The sequence below is a fragment of the Urocitellus parryii genome, chromosome 2 (genome assembly GCF_045843805.1).
Source record: "Urocitellus parryii isolate mUroPar1 chromosome 2, mUroPar1.hap1, whole genome shotgun sequence".
In the NCBI taxonomy this organism is placed as follows: Eukaryota; Metazoa; Chordata; class Mammalia; order Rodentia; family Sciuridae; genus Urocitellus; species Urocitellus parryii.
This window is the reverse complement of record NC_135532.1, coordinates 223,801,273-223,824,047: the sequence shown is the minus strand read 5'-3', so window position 1 is coordinate 223,824,047 and position 22,775 is coordinate 223,801,273. Positions and strand designations below refer to the sequence as shown.

At 54.9% G+C, this 22,775-nt stretch overlaps 1 protein-coding gene across 1 annotated transcript; it reads left to right on the top strand.

Annotated features, from left to right (window-relative positions):
• The first annotated feature begins 137 nt into the window (after positions 1-137).
• On the top strand, positions 138-21,425 carry Wdr4 (WDR4 tRNA N7-guanosine methyltransferase non-catalytic subunit). The gene is made up of 11 exons (XM_026410096.2): positions 138-325; positions 1,629-1,694; positions 2,892-3,035; positions 10,047-10,203; positions 10,966-11,078; positions 12,760-12,820; positions 13,628-13,726; positions 14,583-14,647; positions 15,341-15,524; positions 16,171-16,240; positions 17,757-21,425. The coding sequence occupies exons 1-11, from the start codon at positions 237-239 to the stop codon at positions 17,948-17,950; spliced, it is 1,242 nt and encodes a 413-aa protein (XP_026265881.2). The 5' UTR covers positions 138-236; the 3' UTR covers positions 17,951-21,425.
• Positions 21,426-22,775: the final 1,350 nt, after the last annotated feature.

Sequence of the window (22,775 nt, the reverse complement as noted above, 5' to 3'; positions counted from 1 at the left end):
GAATCGCCCTGTCGGTCTGGAGGAAAACCCCAGAACGCAGCAGGTCGGGCCAGCTGCGCGGAGCCGGGCGCGGGCTCATCACCACTGGGAAGGAGGCCGCACCTACTGCGCACGCTCAAGGACGGGCGCTCGGGGATTACGTCAGCTCGCGGCGTCTGCGCATGATGTAACTGGCCGGCGCCGGTAGAAAGGAGCGCCCTGCGGCACACGTGGGTGGCGGAGCGGCGGGCACGCACATGGCGAGTTGCGCGGCGCTGGCGGTGTGCGGGCAGGCGCTGGTGGTGCGGGGTGGCAGCCGGTTCCTGGCCGTCTCCACTGCGAGCAGGTGAGGGAGTGGGCGGGAGTGCGGGCGCGGCGGCCCTGGACACCCTACTTCCCGGCCTCCGTGGGTGCGTCCGCCGGGGTGACTCCAGGAGCCCTGCCGCGGCCCGCGAGCCCACCGCCAGCCGACGTGGAGCCGCGAGCGCCGGGCGGCGTCGGACCTCGCGCACGTTTGTTTCCGGGTTCTGCTGCGGCTGCGCGGCCAGAGGGCGGGCCGGCCCGGGTCACGTGGGCATGCGCTCCCGGGGCTTTAGTGCTATGGTTCGGGTCTCCAGTGTCCTTTCCCGGGTGGGTTTGATTCTTTTATACTTGAAAGAGAAAGCTTGTCTGTAAAGTGTACGCTCTGCAGTTCGATGCCACATTTAGATTGCACAAAAAGTTTGCGCACGAACCTGTGACGTGTTCCAGTTAGTTTGGGGCTCAGAGCCCCAAATACATGACTTTGTGAACCGACGGTGTGCTAGACACGACCCGCTGCTTGCCTTTGGCGGAATCTTATTGATTGGCAGAGTTTTCGACTTTGAAGACAGTTTCTCTTTCTGCAGCAATGCAGTGTTCCATGAGCAAATCGTTTGGGTGCTGTCACTTTAAACGTTATCAGCATGTACAAGATCCCTTCTGTGTGCCGGGAGTGGGGGTGGGACCCAAGAAAGCTCAGGGTCTGGTAGGGAAGATGGGTGATTTCTATATTGGTAGGTGCTTCGGTGGCACTGCAGCTTTCTTCCGGTAGGAGACATTTTTCTGAACAAGTAATGGCTATTTTACATTTGGGTGCAAAATCACACTGAATAACTGCAGTATCAGAACACAATTCTTCCTTTAAAAATATTTATTTTTTAGTTGTAGTTGGACACAGTATCTTTATTTATTCACTTTTATGTGGTGCTGAGGATTGAACCCAGGGCCTCCCACATGCTACGCGAGCACTCTACCTACTGCTGAGCCACAACCCGAGCCCCACAATTTCTTCTTGTAATCACGTTTTGTTGATTTTCTAGTGCCTAAAAGAACAGTATATTAATTCTGGTTGAGTTTTTAACTTAGAGTGAATTGGTTGGTTTTCTTTGGACAGAATCTTGTGGATTGTGTATGACATATCCAAACAGAAGGTTAAACAAACAGAGCTCCTGAAGTCTCTTGTGCTGTGTAGTACCAGTACAGTTTTTTTTTTCTCATTGATAAGACTCAGAATTTAATGAATATGCAAATGTACAAACTTTTTTGTTCCAAGGGTAAAAACACCTCAAACCCTGCATCTTTGTTAGAAGTGTTTATTATGTTTTTTTTTTTTTTTTTTTTTTTTTTAGTGATGATGACAGCCTCTTCACATATGATTGCAGTACTGCAGAAAAGAAGCCAGAAGAAAATAAAGGGTGAGGTGATGGGGAAGAGTGTTCAGGGCCTGATGGATTCAGTTGGGGGGGGGGGAACTGTTAGATGAAAAAGTAATTGTTGCCTTGCTGAATTCTTAACTTCTGTCACCTGGTTTTGTGGATAAGCTTAAGTTTCACCTTAGGAAAGAAACATGGAATTAACTTTCAAATTAGGTATTAAGGAAATTTAATTAGTTTCTGTCAGTATTGGTTCCTATGAAATAATAGTTTGAAATCTGTAGAGGTCATGTGCAGGACATTAATGTCACCTAATTCAAAGATAAGGAAAGCAGAGTGTGCAGTTGTTTTGCATGGTGGCTTTCTTTAGTTCACTCGGTCTTCTGGGTCAACTTGTCCTTAATTATTTTCAGTTTGATTTAACCGAGGTGTCTTGTCTTGGATTAGTCCATGTGCACGAGGGTGTGGGCTCTATGATCTCTGAGGGTCTTTCCAGTCCAGCTCTCTGGGTTCTAGCATGTTTGCTAAGAGACAGTCAAGTTAGTTAGATGTAACTATTGTAACAATACAGCATTTTTTTTGAACCTTCTCATGTCCCTTTAATATGTCTTTATGTTCTGACTACATGAACCACTTAACTATTAGCATTTTCTGCCTCTGCCTGTTTTATAAATTGGCAAGGCTAGCCATCCAGGAATGCAATCTTATTTTCCTTTATTAGCTAGGATTCTGTTGCTGTAACAAATCCTTGGAATTAACAGTCTATAAGGAGAAAAGGTTTATTTCAGTTCACAGTTTTTTAGGTTCTAGCCTGAAAGCAGTTGGCCCTGTTGCTTTGGGCCTGTGCTGAGATAGCACTTTATGGCAGGAGCATATGGCAGAGCCAAACTATTCATGTAGTTGCCAGGAAGTGAAAGAGAGTAAGGAAGTGGCCAGGGTCCCACGTTCCCCTTAAAGGACATGCCCTCTGTTGATGTAAATACCTCCTACCTCTTTTTTCTTCTTTTTGAGACAGGGCTTGCTGTGTTGCCCAGACTAGCTTTGAACTTGAGCTGAAGCACCCCGTCTCAGTTCCCCGAGTACTGGGACTGTGGGCTTGTGCCACCATCCCGGCAAGATCCTGTCTCTAAGGGCTACCACTCCCAGTAGCACCATGGTGGGACCGAGCCTTTAGCACCTGCTCCTCGGGTATCCTCGCCCAAACCCCAGCAAGGCTGACTGTTTCTTCCTTTTTCCCAGGGAGGATGGCCGGCCCATGGATCAGGGGAGCGACATGATTCTAGCGTCCACCTTCTCCACATCTGGCAGCTATTTTGCTTTAACTGATGACAGTAAGCGTCTGATTCTTTTCCGTACAAAACCATGGCAATGTCTGAGTGTCAGGTATGAAATGTTAACGTCGAATCATTAAGATGTCTTATTCACACCTTGTTCTTGCATGTCAGTAGCAATAGTGACAGTTACCATAGTAATAAGCACCAAGATGGCGTCCCAGCTGTGGGTTAGACACTGATCCAGGGATTTATGGTATTAACTGATAGGATCCTAGATTCCTGTGGGGTTGGCACGGTCTCGGTGGTGAGGAGTTGGCTGCTTTCAGGTCAGGAGGCTTGGCAGGGCTGTCTCTGCTGGGTCCTCCTGTGGCAGTGTTGCTGCCCCAGCTACTGTGCCATCCTACCTCCCACACAGTATTCCCCAGCCCTGTGTCTGCTAGAGGCAAAGGCTTTCAGCCGGGTCAGGGCTTCGAGTGAGTCCTGCTGGGCACTTGGGGCTGGGTGGGTCCAGAGCGGTCTTTCTGTTTGCTGGAAGAGCGAAGGGGCCAGTGCAGCCCGTGCCCCAGGCAGGAGTGCAGTGTGCTGCCGTGCGCTCTCGCCAAGCCACTCCGGGAGCACCCTGCCTAAGTGCAGCTGTGCCCCTTCTTCAAAGCATCTTTGCCACTTGTGAGGGGGTGACCCTGCAGTGCTGTGAATCTGCTTCCCAAGCCACCACCATTGTTTGCTGCCACTGTGTCCTTGTGAGAGGAGGTGGATGTCACTGGTGCATGGGCAGATCTCTGACTTCTCCTGGTGCCTGTTCTTGAGAGTGAGAGCTGTATCATTCTGCTTTTTCTGTGACTCACAAACACATGGACAGAGTCAGGCCTGGGCCCCTCCTTGTCCTCCCTGAGACTCCCTTGAGAATCAGAGGTAAACATGTAGGTTGCCATGCTTCAGCTACTAAGGTTCAGGGATTTCCCTTTGTAACTGGCTCATACCAAATTATTGGATTCAACGTTTTTAGATATTTATTTTATCTGATTTTCTAAGGTAAGAGTAAGAAGCCATATTCCAGGTGGCATCAAAAGCAAGAGTATTCACCCTGCCCTCTTTTCTTGTCAGATTAAAACTACAGGCCTGTTGAATATTGCTTCATTGTTAGTATTCATAGTGTGTGTTTTTGTGTGGCAGATGCACATTTTTGTGTGTAGGTGTACATAATTTGGAAATTTAACAACATATCAAAATTAAACAAAAGGATACCCAGATATCCAGTGATGTGCCAGGGTCCCTCATCTTCCTTCCCACAGAGTGGCAGAGTGAAGTGTCTCCAGGTGAACACTGCGAACTGGCCCCTCCCACGGGGCTCCTGCCGGCCTGGTGGGGCTTTGCAGCTGGCTGGTCTTGACTTTGGGTCTCTGACCACCTGTGGGGACCTGGGAGGCAAGGCAGAAGGTTGGTGTTCAGTCTGCTCGTGCTCCTTAGCAAGGTGACTCTCATCAGGCAGCTGAAACCATGGACGTTTGTTCTCCGTCCTGGAAGCTGGAGTTGGAGATCAAGGTGTCTCAGGGTTGGTCCTTCCTGGATCCCCTGTCCTGGTTTGCACATAGCTTCTTCCTGTGTCCTCACGCGGTCATCTGTCCTGTGTGTTTCTGTGTTTCGAGCTCCTATAAGGAGGCAGTCAGGTTGGAACAGGGCTCAGTTGAATCTGTATGGCTCTGTAAAGGCCCTGCTCAAATAGAGGCACATTCTGAGGTACTGGGTAGGTCAGGGCTTCAACACAGGGGTGTGGGGAAGGTTGAGCCCATAACAGTTGATCTTGTTTTCCTAATACTGATAAGTTTATTTGTGACCCCTACGGAGTCTCCAAGGGGCTTTGGTCTCAAAAAGATATTATAAATGAGATGATCTGAACAAGCCAAGGGCAGTTCTTTGGCTATGTAAGGGAGACGCTGCCACCTAGTCCTTGTGATCATGCAGGCTGGACGTGCACTGGTCTGGGCCGGACCAGCTGTGGTTTGCTTGTGTATGTATTTTGGCACTGGGGCTTTCATGAACGCAGGGCCTGGTGCATGCCAAGCCTGTCTCAGCCAGTCTCCAGCCCCCAGTTTGATTTCAGGTGCTCCTGGGTGATGGCAGCACTGCCAGGCCACACTTTGAGCAGCAGGATGTTGTAGAGCTCAGATTGCCCCAACCCGCTGTCTCATAGACCTGGTGAATGGGCGAGCTATACCCAGCTCCAGAGTCTAGAGTGCCGCTGGGGCCAGGGTGCAGGTTCAGGGCATTGCACTTGAGCATATTCAAGGCCCTGGGTTTGATTCCCAGCACCACACACAAGGAAGTGAGGAGCCCTGTTTGTGTTAGGAAACAGTTTTTTTCCTGGTGGTTTCAGTGCGTTTGCTGACAGAAGGTTTGTTGGGCCTTTCGGCATTGCTGGCGCGACACAGGGTATGATATGCTGATAGCTGTGGGGACTGGATGGTGTCTTCAGTACACTTGCTTTGCACTGTGTGGGACCCTAGCAACATGGTCTCCCGAGTCCTGAGCTGTGGTAAAGTTGTAGGCTTAATTGTGGAAATGCAGAGTGAGTTCTTGATTCTGCCTGGCTCCCCTGGACTATAGGCTACCACATAGCTTTTATCATGTTTTCCCTTTGGTTTTGGTTCATTCAGACAATTGGAAACCACAGAGAAGTGCAGGATGGGAACAGAAAGCGGTCCCCTTGAGCTCAGCATTGGTGGCGTCCCTGTGCAGGAACACTGGTGTGCTCCTCCCGTTTCTCTCAAGATCGAGGCCTGCACAGGGTGTGCTGCTGTGTTCAGCACGGGGGGGGCCAGGGCCCCCTCTCCCCCACACAGCCATCTGGGATGTGTCTCCCCTGCTGTTGGACTATACTCTGTGATAAAAGAGCCAGCGCCTGGGCCTCGCAGGGATCGGGCCACTCTGGGAGTCTGGGTCCCTGCACCTGTGTTGGGACGAGGATTCTCGAGGGGGGTTCTGTGTGACTGTGGGGCTGATAAGATGGGATAACTCAGGGGCAGGACTCCTGCAGTGCCAGCCAGTCCCGCGGGCAGTGTGTGGATCTCATTAGTGACGGGAATGAGGCCAGTCGTTCTTCATGCTGCCTGCAGTTGTCTGTGGAGAGGTGCTCTGGGTCTGCTTTTTGAAGTTAGTATGTCGGTGATCCCTTGAAGACCTGATGAACTCGGAGGTGGGCAGTACTACCTTGGCAGAGCACACCAATTGGCACCTGATCGTTTCTCCCTTTAATTACAGGTGTGCTTCTGGTTTTGAACTGACACCAGTGGGTGACTTTGTGTATGTAGGCATGAGGTGGTGTGGAGGGCAGATGGTGTGATGGCTGCAGTGGGGACAGTGGGTGGCAAAGCCCAAGCTCTGCTGTGGACATGGGGCAGGTGCAAGCACCTGCCTGGGAGCTAGTGAGCCCTGGGTACCCTGTGCTGTGGCTTGGCGGCCTTGAGCCATTAAGGGCCTGGGGTCGCCCTCACATGGTCTCTTCTCTGGCATTCCCCTGAGCCCAGCAGGAGGCACTTTGTCACCGTCTCTGGATGGAACTGTAGGGTGAATGGCCCTTTGGGGTGTGTGTGGTAGTGGACAGATGTGTAGTCATTGCCACCTTCCTCCTAAGACCTACTGGCAAATTCTTCAGCTTTCTTCTTTTTAAATTCCTTAAAATTTGGTGTTTGTGAATTTCCAGTGCTGGGTCTTTACCCTCTCTTTGTGGGTCTAAGGAGAGATTTCTGGGGCAAGGATGAGGATGAGAAGGGAGAGCAAGATGAGGTGGTTTCATCAGACAGTGGGAGCTACCGTGCACTAAGACATGAGAGCGCAGAACCACATGCATGGAGTGAGCAGCTGACTGGTGTGTGGGGGCCAGTCCAGTCACACTGAGGGGGGTCTGCCTAGTGACATTTTATTGGGAGCACAGACCCTTCTGATGGATCCCCTCCTCAAAAAAGAATGTCCATCTTTTTTTTTTTTTGGTGGTACTGAGTGCAAGTTGAATGTAACCTGTACATCCCTAACCCTTTCTATTTTATTTTGAGACAGCACCTAGCAAAGTCCCTCAGGTTGGCAGAGAACTTGCAATCCTCATGCTTCAGCTTCTTGAATAGCTGCTGCTGTGCCTGGTAAAAATGCCTATCTTTAATGTATTTGAAGTGCAGTTTAATTTTGGGGTTCCACACACCTGCAGTTTATGTGTAGTTGACTGGCTGAGGTCATATGCTGCTGGGGGCTCAATTGAGTTGGGACCAGACTGTCACTCCCATGTTGGCATGCTGCTGCTTTCAGACTTACATTGGGGGTGTTTGAAGCAAAGCCAAGGTGGAAATTGTGGGCAACAGTGGTTCTTCTTCAGGTGGCAATTTAGAGTGACAGGAGATCAGAGGACCTGGGACCTAGGCAGATCAGGAGACCCTCTCCTGCCCTGGAACTGAGGCCAAGGAATTGAAGATGAGGGCACCGGGTGACAGATGGTACCTTCAATTTTGACATGCACATTTGCTTTTTACTTTTTTTGTCTTTTGTGTTTTATTTTTTAGTTATAGATGGACATAACATCTTTATTTTTACGTGGTGCTGAGTATTGAACCCAGTGCTTCACGCATGCTAGGCAAGAGTGCTTTACCTCTGAGCCACAACCCGAGCCCTCTTTTGTATTCTTTGATGTGCATTTATGAACATGAAATCACCTCATTCCAGAGAGTACCCATTAGAGATTGGTACTGGCACCCAGAGGGCAGAGCCCCAGGAAGTCAGAACTGGGTTTGCTCTGCCTGCAGGTGTTGGGATGGCGGGGAGTCTGGTGGCTGGGAATGTGAGTTTGGGGAACTGGGGCCAGTGTGGGTATGGCATCTGAAGCCCTCGGAGCCCTGGCAGGGCCTGGGATGGCAGCTCTGGAGATAGGCTCGGGGCAGTGCCAGTTCAGGCTGAGCCAGGTTAGCTCTGAGGGACCCTGCAGAGCCAAGCATTTGCTCTGTTGTGTAGGGCTCTAATAAGAATCCAGTGACTCTGTGGATGGAAGGGGAAGTGCCCAGACCAGGCCCCGACAGGATGAGACGGTTATTGGGGCCGCTGCCTCAGTTCTCTGGGGTCCTGGGAACTGGGATATTTAACAATGGTGACATCTGTCCCATTGTGCCACCTAACTCCCTTGGAGTCTTAAGTCCACTCCCTGCAGCTGAGCTGCATCCTAGTCACTGTGGGGACAGACCTAACTGAGAGGCAGAGAGCTCCCAGCTGGCACAAGGCAAAGCATCCTGTGGAGCTGGGGGCTGCATCTGTGCCGCTGTCCTGGGGTGGAGACTCCTGGGAGGTGTGTCCTGGTGTCCAGGTAGGGCTTTGTTGGAGCTGCCTGCTTGGCTCCTTGTTGGCACAGTGCGGGCTGTTTGTTGACATTGTGGCGTGCTCTGAGAAAGAATTTTGATTAATCCTGCCCCAGAGCCTAATTATCTTTCTGTTGTTCTTTGTTTCCTCTGTGTTTACCCCGTCACACCCCCCCTTCTGGAGGCCCATCTGCAGGGAGCCTGTTTTGCTGGAGTTCGCCCTTCCGGGGCATGGGCTCAGCAGGGCGGGCTGTGATGAAGTGCAGGTGGAGCCTGCTGTGGAGAGCCCCCTGTGCTGTGGGGGGTGGAACCCCAGATGCCTTGCCTGGAGAGTGATGGGCATCTTGCTACTCAGAGTGCTGACCCTGGTTAAGCAGAGGCTTGAACGTAGCTGCGTCTCGTATAGAACCAGCTGGCAGATGTGGCAGGCCTTGGCAACCCAGATCAGAGGTTTTTATGAGTGTGCTGAATTCAGTGCCAACTGAGTGGTGCCCCACCCGCTCCCGAGCTCCCTGCTGAACTGTGGCCTTCCAGCCAGGGACTTGTGGGGACTCAGGGCCATTTTCGCTGCTGGCCTGTGTTGGGTGAGGGATGGTGCCCTGGCACCTGCAGGAGTGAGACACCCCTGCAATATGTGTGGGATGCAGCAGCACCAGCAGCTTTTCATGGAGGCTGTGGAGAACAGTGGGAGGTCAGGTGGGCCCGTGGGTGTGGAGAGTCAAGGACCATGGGCCCCAGATGGTGGCCTTTGCTTTTGTCCCTGGTAGTGGCCCTCTCATGTTGGTGAAGCCCACCCACATTTCCTGCACAGGCATGGCAAAGGTTCTGGGGCCACAGGCAGTTTCCTCAGCATTACGTCACGGCAGGTTTCAAACATACAGCTGAGCTGAGAGGACTTTACATCACATACTCCTGTATCTGCCACTCCGGTCTTATCACCAAGAATCATTTATTTTCTCCCTTCCTTCCTTCCTTGTTTTCTTTTTTTTTGATACCAGGGATGGAACCCAGGAATGCTTCATCAGTGAGCCACATCTCCAGTCCTTTTATATTTTACTTTGAGTCAGGGTCTCGCTAAGTTGTTGAGGCTGGCTTTGAACTTTGCAATCTTGATCTTCCTACCTCAGCCTCCCAAGCCACTGGGATTACAGGTGTACACTTCCACATCTGGCCAGGAGCAATTTTCTTGAGGAAAAATTATTGAAGTAAAATTAGTCCAAGGCATGGGCTTTGTGTGTGCGCGCTGGGGAGGAACCCAGGGCCTGGTGCGTGCCAGGCAAGTGCTCTGCCACTGAGCTGCACTCAGTCTAGGGCACTGGCTGTGATGTGGTTCTCAGCATTGCTTTGTTATTTTGGCATCATCTTCCCTGGCTGGATGGGCACATGTGTTGCCATAGGCAACAGGGCATAGAGGCCCCTGGACTTAGAATGGGATCACGTCCCAGTAAACTCCTTAGGCTGAAAATACATGTGTCACACCAAATCTATAGAGCATCCTCGTTAGCCTCACCTGCTTTAAATGCTAAGGACGCTTTCCTGAGCCTATAGCTGGTAAAATCGTGCACTGAAGCCTGGTTCTACTGCAGGGTGTTGAACATCCTGTGTAAGGCATTGAATATATTCTACAGAAGGAAACAAAGAGTGACTGTATGGGTATGCTTCCACACAGTTGTAAAGTGGACAGCTCCAAGCTGAACCAGGCTAGCTGGGCCGGGGGCCGGCAGCATAGGTGTGAAGGCCTGCAGCTGAGCTGACCTGTGGCTGCTAACCCGTGTGTCTCTGCTCTTCAGGGTAGTGGTGAGGAGGTGCACAGCTCTGACCTTCACAGCCTCTGAGGAGAGGGTCTTGGTGGCCGACAAGTCTGGAGACGTCTACTCCTTCTCGGTGCTGGAGCCCCATGGAGGTGGCAGGCTGGAGCTCGGGCACCTGTCCATGCTGCTGGACGTGGTATGTAGGGGCACGCTGACTTGTCCGCTCCAGCTGACGCCCTGGTAGGGCAGAGGCTGAAGGGTCTAAGGGGAGGAGCCGGGGCTCTCCCAGAGCAGGAGGAGCTTAGAATGGAATCGAGGCAGGTGGAGTGGTCAGCAGGATGGAAGGGGACCGGTGAGTTAGGAGGGGGTTGTGTGGTTCTAGACGTGAAGGACAGCTTCCTGGGGACTCCAGCTTGGGATGACAGAGGGGAGGGAGGTGGGAAGCAGAGCAGTGCCATGTGTCTGAGGCCTTCTCCCAGGACCCAGCCCCAACCTGGTGTTTCCCAGCCATCTGGAGAGTGGTGGAGCTGGGGTGGACCCAAGTGGGGACATTGTGGGAGGGTGTGAAGGGGCACTCACTGGGACTCGGTGACTACTAGATGTGGGGACAGGTGAGAGGAAGGTAGGTGGTCTGGAAGTGGGGGGTTGTAGAGGTTGGGGTGGGTGGAATAAGGGTTGGGTTTGGATGTTCCAGGATTAATTGCCCTTGTCTGGGCTGAAGAAGAAGGGCTGGGGACACTGGAGACCCATGGGGGGCAGGGGGAGCCCCAGTGATTTCACAGAGGTGAGAGGAGGGGCAGGACCCCCTGTCTAGCTCCAGGCCTGGTGTGGGGCACAGTTTTATGTAGGCCTCAGAGGTGGCCTTCCATAGGGGACTAATGGGAGAAGATGGGGGTCCTGTGGTACTGCGGAGTGGCCAGCGAGTGTCTCTTTGTTCTCTGACCCCTGGTGACACAAGGCTGTGAGTCCTGATGACCGCTTCGTGCTCACTGCTGACCGGGATGAGAAGATCCGCGTCAGCTGGGCCGCTGCACCACACAGCATTGAGGCCTTCTGCCTGGGGCACACAGAGTGAGTGCAGGGACTTCGGGCTTAAGGCAGATAAGTGGGGACCTGGTGGCAGAACAGCAGGGCCCCCCACCTGGAACCACCGAAACCCCTTTGCCAAAGGAACGAGTTCTTCCTCTGCTGGCCCTGCCCAGCTCGTGGCTGTCCTAGCACTCACCCAGTGAGGGGGCCCACGGATGCCCAGAGCGAAGGGACGTGTGAGAGGCATTGACTGCTGCCTTGTGTGCTGTCCCTCACCCAGTGTCCACGCTGCTGGTGAGGGGCCTTGTTTGGAGAACTCCTTCCTTGGTCAGTGCCCATGTTGGCCATTAAGAGCTGGGTGTGTTAGGGGCCGAGGACCAGCCTGTCTTGCCTTGGGTGGACCCAAGCAGGACATTGTGGGAGGGTGTGAAGGGGCACTCACTAGGACTTGGTACCATAGATGTGGGGACAGGTGAGAGGAAGGTAGGTGGTCTGGAAGTGGGGGGTTGTGGAGGTTGGGGTGGGTGGAATAGGGTTGGATTTGGAAATTCCAGGATTCATTGGGGCACACAGAGTGAGTGCAGGCCAGAGGCTGGGTACAGTTTCATGAGAGGAAAGCATTCAGCTGACTGCCTGGATGGCTTGCGTTCTTTCTGTTGGACGGAGCCCTCCCGAGCTCTGTGGCCGTGGGTAATTGTCACCCCATATTCCAGCATCCTCTTGGTGCCAGCCTGCAGTGCAGTGTGTGGTGTGCAGGAGCTGCTTGATGGATCTCGGTGCGTTTTCAGTGCCTTAATAAGTGAACAGCAGTTGGCCTTGAGCTTGATTTCCAGCCCGTGGAAGCCAGTCCTGCTCTTTGCTGCTGAGTGCCTGTCGGATGCGTGTTGGTGGGACAGGTGTGCCTGTGGGACGCGAGGGCCTGGGGGATGCCTGTTGGTGGGACGTGTGCGTTGGGACATGCTCTTTGCTGCTGAGTGCCTGTTGGATGCGTGTTGGTGGGACAAGTGTGCCTGTGGGACGCGAGGGCCTGGGGGATGCCTGTTGGTGGGACGTGAGTGCTTATGGGATGCTTGCCAGTGGGCTTTTTCTTCTTGGAGGACCTGAGTCTAGGAACGAAGTTCCCTGGCAGACGGCGCCCCTGGGCCCAGGCCAGGGTGACACTTGGAGAGGCTTTGTCTGATGGGAACAAGGAAGCGCCTGGGAGCCCTTGCCCCAGCGATCACTGGAGGGCACCCCATTAGAGGTGGGGAAGGGCAGGGAGCTGTCGGCCTGTGTTTGCCAGCAGAGGGGCTTCCTGGCCAGCCAGGTCGCTCAGGGCCCCCTGTGGCTCTTTGGATGGGAGAGTGGCTGCCGCCGTGAGTCGTCTGCTGGTGCAGGGTGAGCATGGTGACTGGCCGGGCCGCCCAGGGTTCTGATCCCTGGCTGCTTATGTCGAGGACCCTCAGGGTCTGATCTGTGGTGTGGTTCTGCTGTCTGGCCCCCCAAGGGTGCAGGCATTTTGGGTAGAGGCAGGTGCTCAGGGAGCTGGTTGGGGTGCTGCCAGTCAGAGCCGCTGCAGAGGGACACGAGGTGGAGGTCGTTGCATTGTGGGACCCCGAAGGACATGGTGTCATGTCCTGATGCCAGGGGCCATCACCTGGCTCTCCACAGCACTAGCCGTCCTGTGGGGGCTGAGGGAGGGTTCCCTTCCTGAGGTGAAAGGTGGCCTCTTGTCCCACTGTAGGTTTGTGAGCCGGATCCTCGTGGTGCCCAGCCATCCTGAGCTGCTGCTGTCCTCCTCAGGGGTGAGTGCCAGTGCTCAGCAGGTGCCCACCACTGGCTGCTGCTTGGGGAAGGTGGAGAGCCTTGGGAGCAGAGGAATTTGTCTCTGTCTGTGGTCCATGCATCCCTGCTCCCCCATGGTGTCCACTAGATGGCACTTGCTTTCTGCATCTTAAACTGCCCAGGGTTGCTCCTTGCCCACAGTCACTCATTTGGGGCTGGGTGCAGTCTGTGGCATGTGTGGTGTGTGTGCTGTCTGTGCATGTGTGTGTGTAGTCTGGTTGGTGTAGTGTGGGAGGTGTGTGTGGATGTGGCTGTGGTGTGTGAGCGTCTGCATGTGTGCACACCTGGCCCCAGCACAGCAGGTCTGGGTTAGGACCTCCTGGCACATGGCGTCTGGCTGCCTTGGATTCCTATCCCATCGTGCTGTGACTTGTGGACATTCACCTCTTTTTCTTTTTTGGTACTAAGGATTGAACCCAGGGGCACTTCAACACTGAGCCACATCCCCAGCCCTTTTTATTTTTGTCTCGAGGTAGGGCCTTGATAAGTTGCTGAGGTTGGCTTTGAACTTGCAGTCTTCCTGCTTCAGCTTCCCAAGTGGTAGGAGGCAACATACCCAGGACGGGTGGGCAGTGCTGCTGGGACATTTGCATCTTTACAGAGAACCTTTAGCTCACAAGGGCAGCCCTGACCCCTGACCACACCCAGCTGTCTTCAGGGTCATGTAACCCCCCATCCCCATCTCCCTCCCCACCCAACACATGACTGGCTCTTGTGGAGCTGGAGGCCTGCTGCGACCCTGTGTGCTAAACTGTCTTTTTTTGCAGGATTGCACCCTGCGGCTCTGGGAGTACAGAAGTGGCCGCCAGCTGCAGTGCTGTGACCTGGCCAGCCTGCAGGAGCCGGTGGAGCCTCAGGGCCCCAAGGTAGCTGCAGCACTTGTCTGGGTGATTGGGTGTGTGCAGGGCGACTCTCCAGGTGCCTGCATTGTGTGCAGAGAGTTATCTGTCAGACACATCTTTGCTGTCCGTGCCAGCGTTCTTCCAGTTTGGGAGAAATCATGTACAGCATTTCTAATTCTGAACACATGCAGTCACATAGGTGGAAAACAAATTGTCTTACTTTGTGCATTCAGACAGCAAATGAGAGAAAAGCCTCTAGTCCCACTTGGAAGTGGAGAAGACTGTGGTGCTTAGTAAGGGGCCTCACCTTGGCTTCGTCTGTGGCAGGACAGGCAGCCCACCACAGTGCTCTGTCCTTTATGGAGTGTCTTGGCACCGGGGCTGCACCCAGGCGCTCCCTGAGAAATAGATCACGTTCCCCACTAGGCCAGTTGCTCTGCGTGAGAACAGGGTGGCGTGGCCTCTGCCCTCTGCTCTGCTGGCCAGGAGAGTAGTAAGCCTTGTCCCCTGCTTTGCGAACCTCAGGGTTCTGTCTTTGTTTCTGTCGTCTCCCATGCTGGGAGAGTAGAGCCTGTGTGGAGTCGGGTCCCCTGCTCCTCCTCCCCTAGCTTTTGCAGCAGTTCTTGGGCTTTGAAGGCATTGCACAGGCCTGCAGGGTCTGCTGAGGCCAAGGAGAAGCTCCTGCTGTCCCCTTGTTTGGAGTTGAGAGGAAGGGGGAGCCAGCTGCTCCCTTCTTTCCCACTGATTTCCACAGTGTTCTGGGTGCCCACCCTGCCTCGCCTGCTGAGGCTGGGGAGTGTGGCGCTAGGGGCTCTGCCTTCCTGTGAGGGAGTGTGCAGCCTGCGGGGCGGCACTGACTCAGAGCCGCTTTTCTCTGCAGAGGTTTGCCGCATCCAGGATTGCATTCTGGGCCCAGGAGAGCTGTGTGGCACTTCTGTGTGACAGGTAAGCCACAGTGGCTTCTCCGTCCCACAAGCCCATCAGGAGGGGAGGCAGATGGATTGCTCAGTGGTCCTGCCTGTGTCCTTGTGGAGGGGTGGGCAGTGCTGCTGGTGCAGCCCCGCCCCTTGTGCTCCCTGTGGCACATGAGTCCTGGCGCTCTTGGTGGGCTTTCCACCTTGGAGCTTACAGGTCACCATGGCCTCTGTGGTCTCCAGTCCCCGCCACTCAGAGCTGGTCCCAGTGGAGCCTGCCATGCTAGGGTGGAGACATCACAGACACTTTTGGAGCTAGGACAGGTCTTCTGGTGCTTTCTACGTTTGCCCTGTGACAAGTCTGGGGAGGCAGTCCTGGCTCATCTTGGGAATGAGGGTGTAGGTTTGGAGAGGGGGGAGGTACTGCCCAGAGCCCAGGCTTCTGTGCACGGCTCTGTGGGTGGGGTGGCCATCCTCATTCTTTGTTCTTTGTCCTGTGTGGGTTAGTGCTTGCTGTGTAAGAAGTTGCCCCAGAACTCTGGGGCATGGACAGCAAAAGCCTGTCACCTCACAGGTGCTCGGGTACCTCAGTTGGGGCTCTTGGTTGGGGCATCTCCCAGTGTTGGTCTTGAGGGTGGTGCTGTCGGGTGAGGGCTGAGCTGCAGCCGTGTCAGGCCCCACAGGCCTGCGGTGCGGTCATAACCATCCTCTCTCTCCTGGAAAGCCTCCCTGTGGTCCTCATCTTCCATTTTGAGGCCAGTGGACAGCAGCTGGCGTTCAGACAGCAGTTGACTTTTCCACACCGGGTGTGGGATGTGGCGTTTGAGGAGACCCAGGGCCTGTGGGTTCTGCAGGACTGCCATGAAAGCCCCCTGGTGCTCTGGAGGCCTGTGCGTGGCCAGTGGCAGGTGAGACTGAGCAGCCTGTGTCCAGGGCCCTCTGTCCTGTAAGACTGGGGCTGTGGGGCAGCCATGGTTTTCTCATTGCCCTGAGCCCTTTGAGCCTGATCATGTCTGAGTCCCAGGCTGTGTCCCAGGGTGAAGGGAGCAGAGGGCCAGCCCTGCTGTCCCCGCTGTGGTGTGGGCATGTTCTTGGGGCAGGGGTTGCCATCAGGGGTTTTCCCTGGGACTTCACGTCCTGGCCCACACGTACTTCAGTCAAGAAGCTGGGATAGTGTTGTCTGTGCCTTGTGTGTGCAGGCTCAGTTATTGCTATTGGTGGGCACTTGGAACACGTGGAGCCCCTGGGGCAGAGGACGGGGCTTGGGCAGTAGGCCTAGCCGCCTCCTTGCCCCGTCATGCCAGGGACCGGGAGGAGGGGGATCATGTCCTTGGCAAACTCCACGCTTTGCCCAAGCCCCTGGCCTGTGCTGGCAGCACGAGCCCGCAGAAGCTGACTGGGAGGCCCAGTGCTGCCGGGGTGGCCCGTCCGCACCCCAGCCCCAGGTCCTGCCCCACTGGCTTCACAGGGAGCTTCCTGGCACCTGCTTCCTGGCCTCCTCCTTGCTGTCGCCGGTGTCTCCCACCTTCTTATTGGGGCCTTTGTCACCTCTAGTCTGTTCCTGAAAGTGCTGTGTTACAGAGGCTGGCCAGTCATCTCCGTGGACACTGGGCCATATTGGAAGGTAAGAACCTGCAGGGGGCTGCTCATCAGGCCCTAGACCAGAGTTCAGGACAGGCTCACTGCAGTGGACGCCACACGCAGGCCAGCTTCCACACACCAGGCAGGCGTGGGGCAGCCCTGTGCTGACAGCAGGAGGCCCTGTGCTGGTGAAGAGGCTGTAGGCCACTGGCCCATGCCTCTGCAGATGCAGCAGGGCGGTCAAGGCTGTGGGCCACATTTGCTGGTTGGCCTGGGGCCCAGGTGTAGAGGACACTGCCACAGTGTTGGCCACCTCTGTCTGCCCCCTGAGGCGCAGAACCTGCTGCCTCACCTGCCGGTGTTCCCTCATGCTTTTGTGGACCAGAGACTGAAGGTGGCCGTGTCTGCAGGACTGTTCAGACCCAGCCTATATTGCTCAGAAGAAATCCTCCAAAATCAGTCTTTTCCAGTTGGAGTTGGGGTTCCTTAGAGTTTAAAGGGTTTGGACTTAAACATGGCTTTGGAGGTATTTGTGTGGCAGTGCCCTGAAGTGTCCTCTGTGAAGCTTTGTGGGTTTGTGGGTGGCTTGTGCGCTGCCTCCCCACCTTTCCTTTGCTCTTTCCCATCCTGGCTGGAAGTTGAGGTGTGGACCCTGGCGTGGTCTGGATCTACTTTAGCAGCATCTTCAATGGGCCCTATGGCTAACTGTGTGGGGACCCCCAGGCGCAGCTCAACGCCCAGCACCTACTGCCCCCTTACCCTCTTGTTATTCAGGGGCCTTAGCTGGCTCAGACCTGTCCTGCTGAGGATCACCTCACATGGACTCAGGCCAAAGCCTGCCATCACTTTCTAAGGTGTTCTGTAGACAAAAATGGCCTGTTTGCCGGATAGGGGTGGGAATGGTGTTGGGGAGGCCCACCTCGGCCTGAGCATCCCCAGAGCAGCAGCGTTGCCACAGGATGCTAGCAGCCGTGCCTAGGTGCAGGGTGATGCAGGACAGCCGCTGGTTACAGTCATTGAGTGCCCTGGGTGTCTCCTGGCCAGGAGAGACCATGCCTGCCAGGCTACACCTATGGCTGCCCTCAGGCCTCTGGACCACGGCAGGCCTTGGACATCTGTGGCTGCATAGCAGATCATTCCACACTTGCCTTCCTAACACCATGTGTCCCAGTTGTCTTTCTGTGGGTCAGGGGTCTGGGCACAACTCAAGAGAGGCCTTGTAGGCTACAGTCAAGGAGCCGCTGTCTTGAGTCTACCCCAACAGGTCCACCCTGCTCGCTTCCTTGCTGTGAGTGGAGTTGAGTTCTCACAGCTGGTGGCCCACTGTTCCCTGCCCTTTGGCCTTTGCCAGACAGCACACAGCCTTCAGGAAAGTGCCTTTGTGCCCTGGTTTTCCACGTCCATCCCTTTCCTTTTTGCCTCATTCTGTTAGAAGCAAGTCCCCAGGGTACAGACACCAGGAGGCAGGCATCATGGTGGCCCTCTCAGAATTCTGAGTTCTGACTCTTTGCATTCAACTGCTGAGTCCTGACGGGCGTCTGTTTTTGTCCCCATGACAGGCTCTGTTGGTGCTGCAGATGGCTTCCGCAGCCTGTACAAGGCCACCTTTGACAACATGACCTCCTACCTGAAGAAGAAGGAGGAGAGACTGCTGCAGCAGCTGGAGAAGCAGCAGCGCCGGAAGAGCCCTCCTCCAGGGCCCCCTGGAGGGACCAAAAAGGCCCGCTCAGGGCCGGCAGCCTTGGGCTGCTGACCTCTGTCTTGGCGGGGCTCCCCACTGACAGTACAAGCAGCTCTTGGCCCAGCACCTCCCTTTAGAGGGAAGAGGTGGCAGCCAGGTCCCACTGGCTCAGTGGACAGTCTGTGGTCGCCAGGCTCTAGAGTGTCCTCATTGCTGGGTGCAGGCTCTTGCCTGGAGTCCGTTCCTCCCCACCGGGAAGCCATGCAGTGACAGCTGAGCTGGAGAGTCTGCACAGGGTGGTGGGAGTGCCTTGGGCACTGTGTCTTCCTTTTGGAGGAAATATACTACCCGTGGCGCTGGCGGCTACTTTGTTGCTGTGTCCTCAGTGCTGTCTGCCAGGTGCGTCTTCCTCCTGGGAAATCAGGCACAGCCTGGCTTTCTGCCCTCACAGTGCCTCCTCGTGGGTGCTGCCGTGCAGCTCCTCTGGGGTGCTGTCCCTGATTCATGTGTGCAGTAGCTGGGTGGTGAGTGGCTATGTGCAGCGCAGCAGTGATGTGTCCCTGGGGGAGCTGGATGGCGCTGGCACAGGAGGGGACTTTGTTGAAGGCGTCTGTGGATGTGGCCCTGGCGAGGACCTCATTTCACAGGGAAGTGATTGGTGACGTGTGTTTTTGTGCCTTTGACTTGGACTCTGCTCACTCTGCAGAGTGGCAGGGGGTTCTAACGAAGGGGAGCTTTTGTGGCTTCCTGCAAGTGTGTGGGGCAGTGTGTGGAGCTGGCCCAGGTGTGAGGTGGGTGCTGTGTGGAAGTCGTGTTTCTCAGTGCAGGTCGTGGCTGTGCCAGCCTGGCCACTGAACCCAGCTTCTGCCCACTTTCCGTGATTCTGTCTCAGACCCAGGCCCAGCGTGGGTGGGTGAGGACGTGGCCATTTAAGCAGATTTCTGCTGTGCACCAGCAGTTACGGAGCTTTGGCTTCTCCCCCAGTGCCCTGGTCTCCTTGGACCCCAGCCTGGAAGCAGCAGTGTTGTGGAGTGGCTGGGCCCACTCGCCTTCACGGGCAGGAGGGGCTGCTGTGTGGAGGGGCCGTGTCCTGTGTGCTGCAGGCCCTCTGAACAGGCCTGTCCTCAGTGGTGGTGTGCAGTTCTTGGTGTAGGAGAAACTCAGGTGTGGTCTCCTCCATGCCGGTGTTTTGGGAACCCTCTGAGCTTGCAGCCTCCCTTCTCCCTGGCCCCCCACCTTTTACGTTTTATTTTGATTCAGTGTCTTGCCAGGTTTCTGAGGCTGGCCTCAGACTACGATCCTCCTGTCTCGGCTGTTAATACCTGGGCTCTGCTTGGTGCTGTGGCAGCAGGTGTGGCAGGACCAGGAGCGCTAGCGGACGATTCTCGTCCCCCTTGAGATCCTGTTTAAGTTGTGTGTTTAAAAAAATGAACTGGTTTGCTTCTTGGGAAACACCTTTCCTGTTCACCTGGCTCCTCCTCCCAGCCAGAGTAGACACGGTCCTCCGTCCACGTTGTTCCAGCCAGCGCTCGGGTTGGTGGCCAGGCCCCTTCGGTGTCTGGTGAGGAGACTCACAGACACAGCTTCAGGGCAGTACTGCAGAGCCACGGGCATGATGTGAGGAGAGGCTGCAGTCGGGCGGGACCACCCGTCTTCCCAGTGGTTGCTCTAAATCACTCTGATCCTTACCAAAGTCATGCCCGTAGGTGATAGGCCAACGGGCATCTGTGGCCTGCTGTCTCCCCTCCCGTGGTTCCTGACCTTGTTTCTTTCTCCAGAGGCCATGGTGTTTGGTGGTATTCCCGGCCCGACACCCAAGTGACCCCCAGGGTCCACTCACTGGGTCACTCTCACAGAAGTTGCTGTACACACACTTGAGTGGTGCTGTCCACGTGCTCACGTGGATCCGAGTGCGCCTTTGCCCAGCGCTCGCTGCCTGGTTTCCAGGTGGATTGGCCACGTGCCCTCTTGGCACTGCCTTTCCCTCTCACAGGGCTGTCCTCTTGTCTGCTCAGTGGCTCTGGCTCACCTGGCCCCATGGCCAGGAGTGGCTTCCAGCTGGACCTCATATCCTGTGGGGTCCTGGGCTTGCTCCCTGCCTTTAGGGCCCCTAATTCCTAGCAGAATGGGGGGCTTTATTCCAGCTGGCTCTGAGAGCCTGCGCTCAGGTGCTCCCAGATGTCCCAGGAGTTTCTCCTGTGGTAGGTTGGCATCACCCCAGTGCACATGCTCTCTGTAACCCCTCACCTCGCAGCAGCACCCCCCTACTGTTCCCTCCCCCGATGCCTGCTCGCTGGGCAGCTCGCTCAGATCCTGCCCTGCCACCCGACCGCTTCTGCATCAGTTTCACTACTTGTGTAAAGATTTGCCCTTACGCTCCCTTAGAATTTTATCCTTGTTTCATCGTTCCTATTTTTTTAAAAATTGTTCTTATTGTCAGTGGATCTTTATTTTATTTATTTTTTTGTGTTGCTGAGGATCAAACCCAGTGCCTCACACATGTGAGACAAGTGCTCTGCCACTGAGCCCCAGCCCCAGCCCATTTCTGTTTTTTAGTTGGTATGTGTTTACTTTTGGGGACAACCCCTTTCATGGATTAAAAAACATGTGGTTATCATATTGAGCCCTGCACGCTTGGCTTGTGTTTTCATTTTGACTGTGGAGTGTGTGGGGTGTACAACTGAAAAGTGTACAGGAAACACAAATGCTGAGACCCCCGTGTCCCCTCTGGTCACTGCCCTGACACGTGCCAGGCCTGTGGCCGGTGGGTCATCCCCTGCTGCCGCTCTGATTTCTCTGCTGGCCCTCTCTGGGAGTCATCCACATGCCACAGTGGTCATGGGTCGTTCCTCCTGCTAGTTAAGTGTCGTGCTTTGTGCAGATGCTATTCTGTTGAGGGACGTTAGGACGGTTTCCAGTTTAGTCTGGTGAAGTGCTGTGGTGCACGCTCTAGTACCTGTCATTTGGCACACATAAGCGTTTCCATTGGTATCTGTGGGAGATTGGTTCTAGGACCCCGTCCCCCGCCCACCAAAACCCCACGGTCTGTAGATGCACGAATCCTGTGTGTACGGTGGTATTTGCACACAGCCCCGCACGTCCTCCTGTGCTCAAGGCGCCTTTCCCTTACTCACAGTGCCCGTGCAGTGCCCGTGCAGTGCCCGTGCAGGTATGCAGTTGCTCTACCATGTGGGTTGGGGAGCGACGATAGGCAGGACCCTGTGCAGGGTTGCTGGCAGTCACTCCCCCCACGTAGTTTTGAGTGCACACTGGCTGACCCTGTCTGCAGAGCCTGTGGGTGTGGAGGACGACTGCACCTAGGAGTGGACTCACTGGCTGTGGTCATTCACGTGTGTGCTTTAGAAGACAATCCACCTGTGCTAGTTCACATCCTGACCACAGAACGTAGAGTCAGGTATGCTCACACTCAGCTTTTGAGGTTGATGATGCGAGATGGGCCTTGAAGTTCCGTGTGCTGAAGTGTTCTTTTACCAAAGCACAGATGTGGATTTATTGACTGGTGGGCGGGGCCCCGCGGAGTCCAGACCTGAGCTGGGTTCTCTGCTGTGTCACTCAGTTGGGTTACTCACCTGAGGGAAGTCAGCCTCGAGGTCACAAGGACACTCCAGTGGTCTACAAAGAGGCCGCTGTGTGAGGATTTGAGGCCCCTGCTGGCACCCATCTGGGAGGCCACCGTTGGCAGGGGCTCCTGCGGTTGGTCTCCCACAGCCTCTCTGCCGTCCCCTGTGCACAGGCACGTGCTGTCCTGATTCCCTATGGCTTCTTTGGTGTGTGGCGTGTGGGTCTTTGGAGGTGTGGCTCACCAGCCAGTCGTTTGGTTTCCCACTTCTCTCTGTTCTGTCTGCGTTATGAGCTCAGAGTGGGCCTCACCCCGTGCTCCGTTCAGACTTGGCAGCCTCGGAGGCTGGCCACGCTGGTCACTGCACGAGTGTGTGAGAGGAGGGTTCCCCTGTCTCGTCGCGGCTGGAGGCTTCTAGCAGCGGGAAGGTAGGATTGGCCACATCTGCCTGAAGAACATGGTTGGCGCTTGGTGTGTTCACAGCTGTCAGTTACAGAACCCTTGCTTACTGTCCTGGTCTGGGTTTGGATTTGGGTGCTGTTCCACCGTGTGAGCAGTTCCCCTGACATTGGGTGCACACAAACCTTGTGTGTCTGCTCACCCATCATGAAGCAGCCTGTGACTCGGCTCAGATGTCCTTCTGGAGTGCGTCCCCGCTGCAGCTCGCCTGTGCTTGCTCAGCGGGGGTTTCCCTCTTTATCCCTTTGCTTTCATGTCTGTGTATTTAATGTGGTTTTTCCTGGTTTGGGTAAGTGCATTTTTTTTGTCCCCAGTATTGGATTTCAGTGGAATGGCAATCTGAGCCACATATGAAATCTGCAGCACTCCAGGACTCCCTGTGACAGCCTGACCACTCCCTGGCAGACCGTGTCCCACCTGTGTGGTCACTCCTCGCTGGGGGACCTGGCACTTCCTTTGACTTCGTCAGGAGGGGACACTGGGGGCCGTCTGGTTTCCCCAGGCTCTCCTTGTGTGCCCTTCCCGCTGGCTGTTCCGCCTCCTTTCCCTGAAAGGCGCGGTGTGTGACTGAGGACCCTGTGAGTCCCAGCACCTCCCGGAGCCAGGTGGTTTAGGACTCAGGACTCGTTATGTTTCTTGTTTCCAGTGCCATCCCAGACCACAGGCATTGCCACACCTGGCGTTTAAGTTAGAATCACTTTTTTTTAGTGATTACATTTAAAAATTTATTTTTTTAAAATTTTAGTTGTAGATGGACACAGCATCTTTATTTTTTTTATTTTTATTTTTTTTAAAGAGAGAGAGAGAGAGAGAGAGAGAATTTTAATATTTATTTTTTAGTTCTCGGCGGACACAACA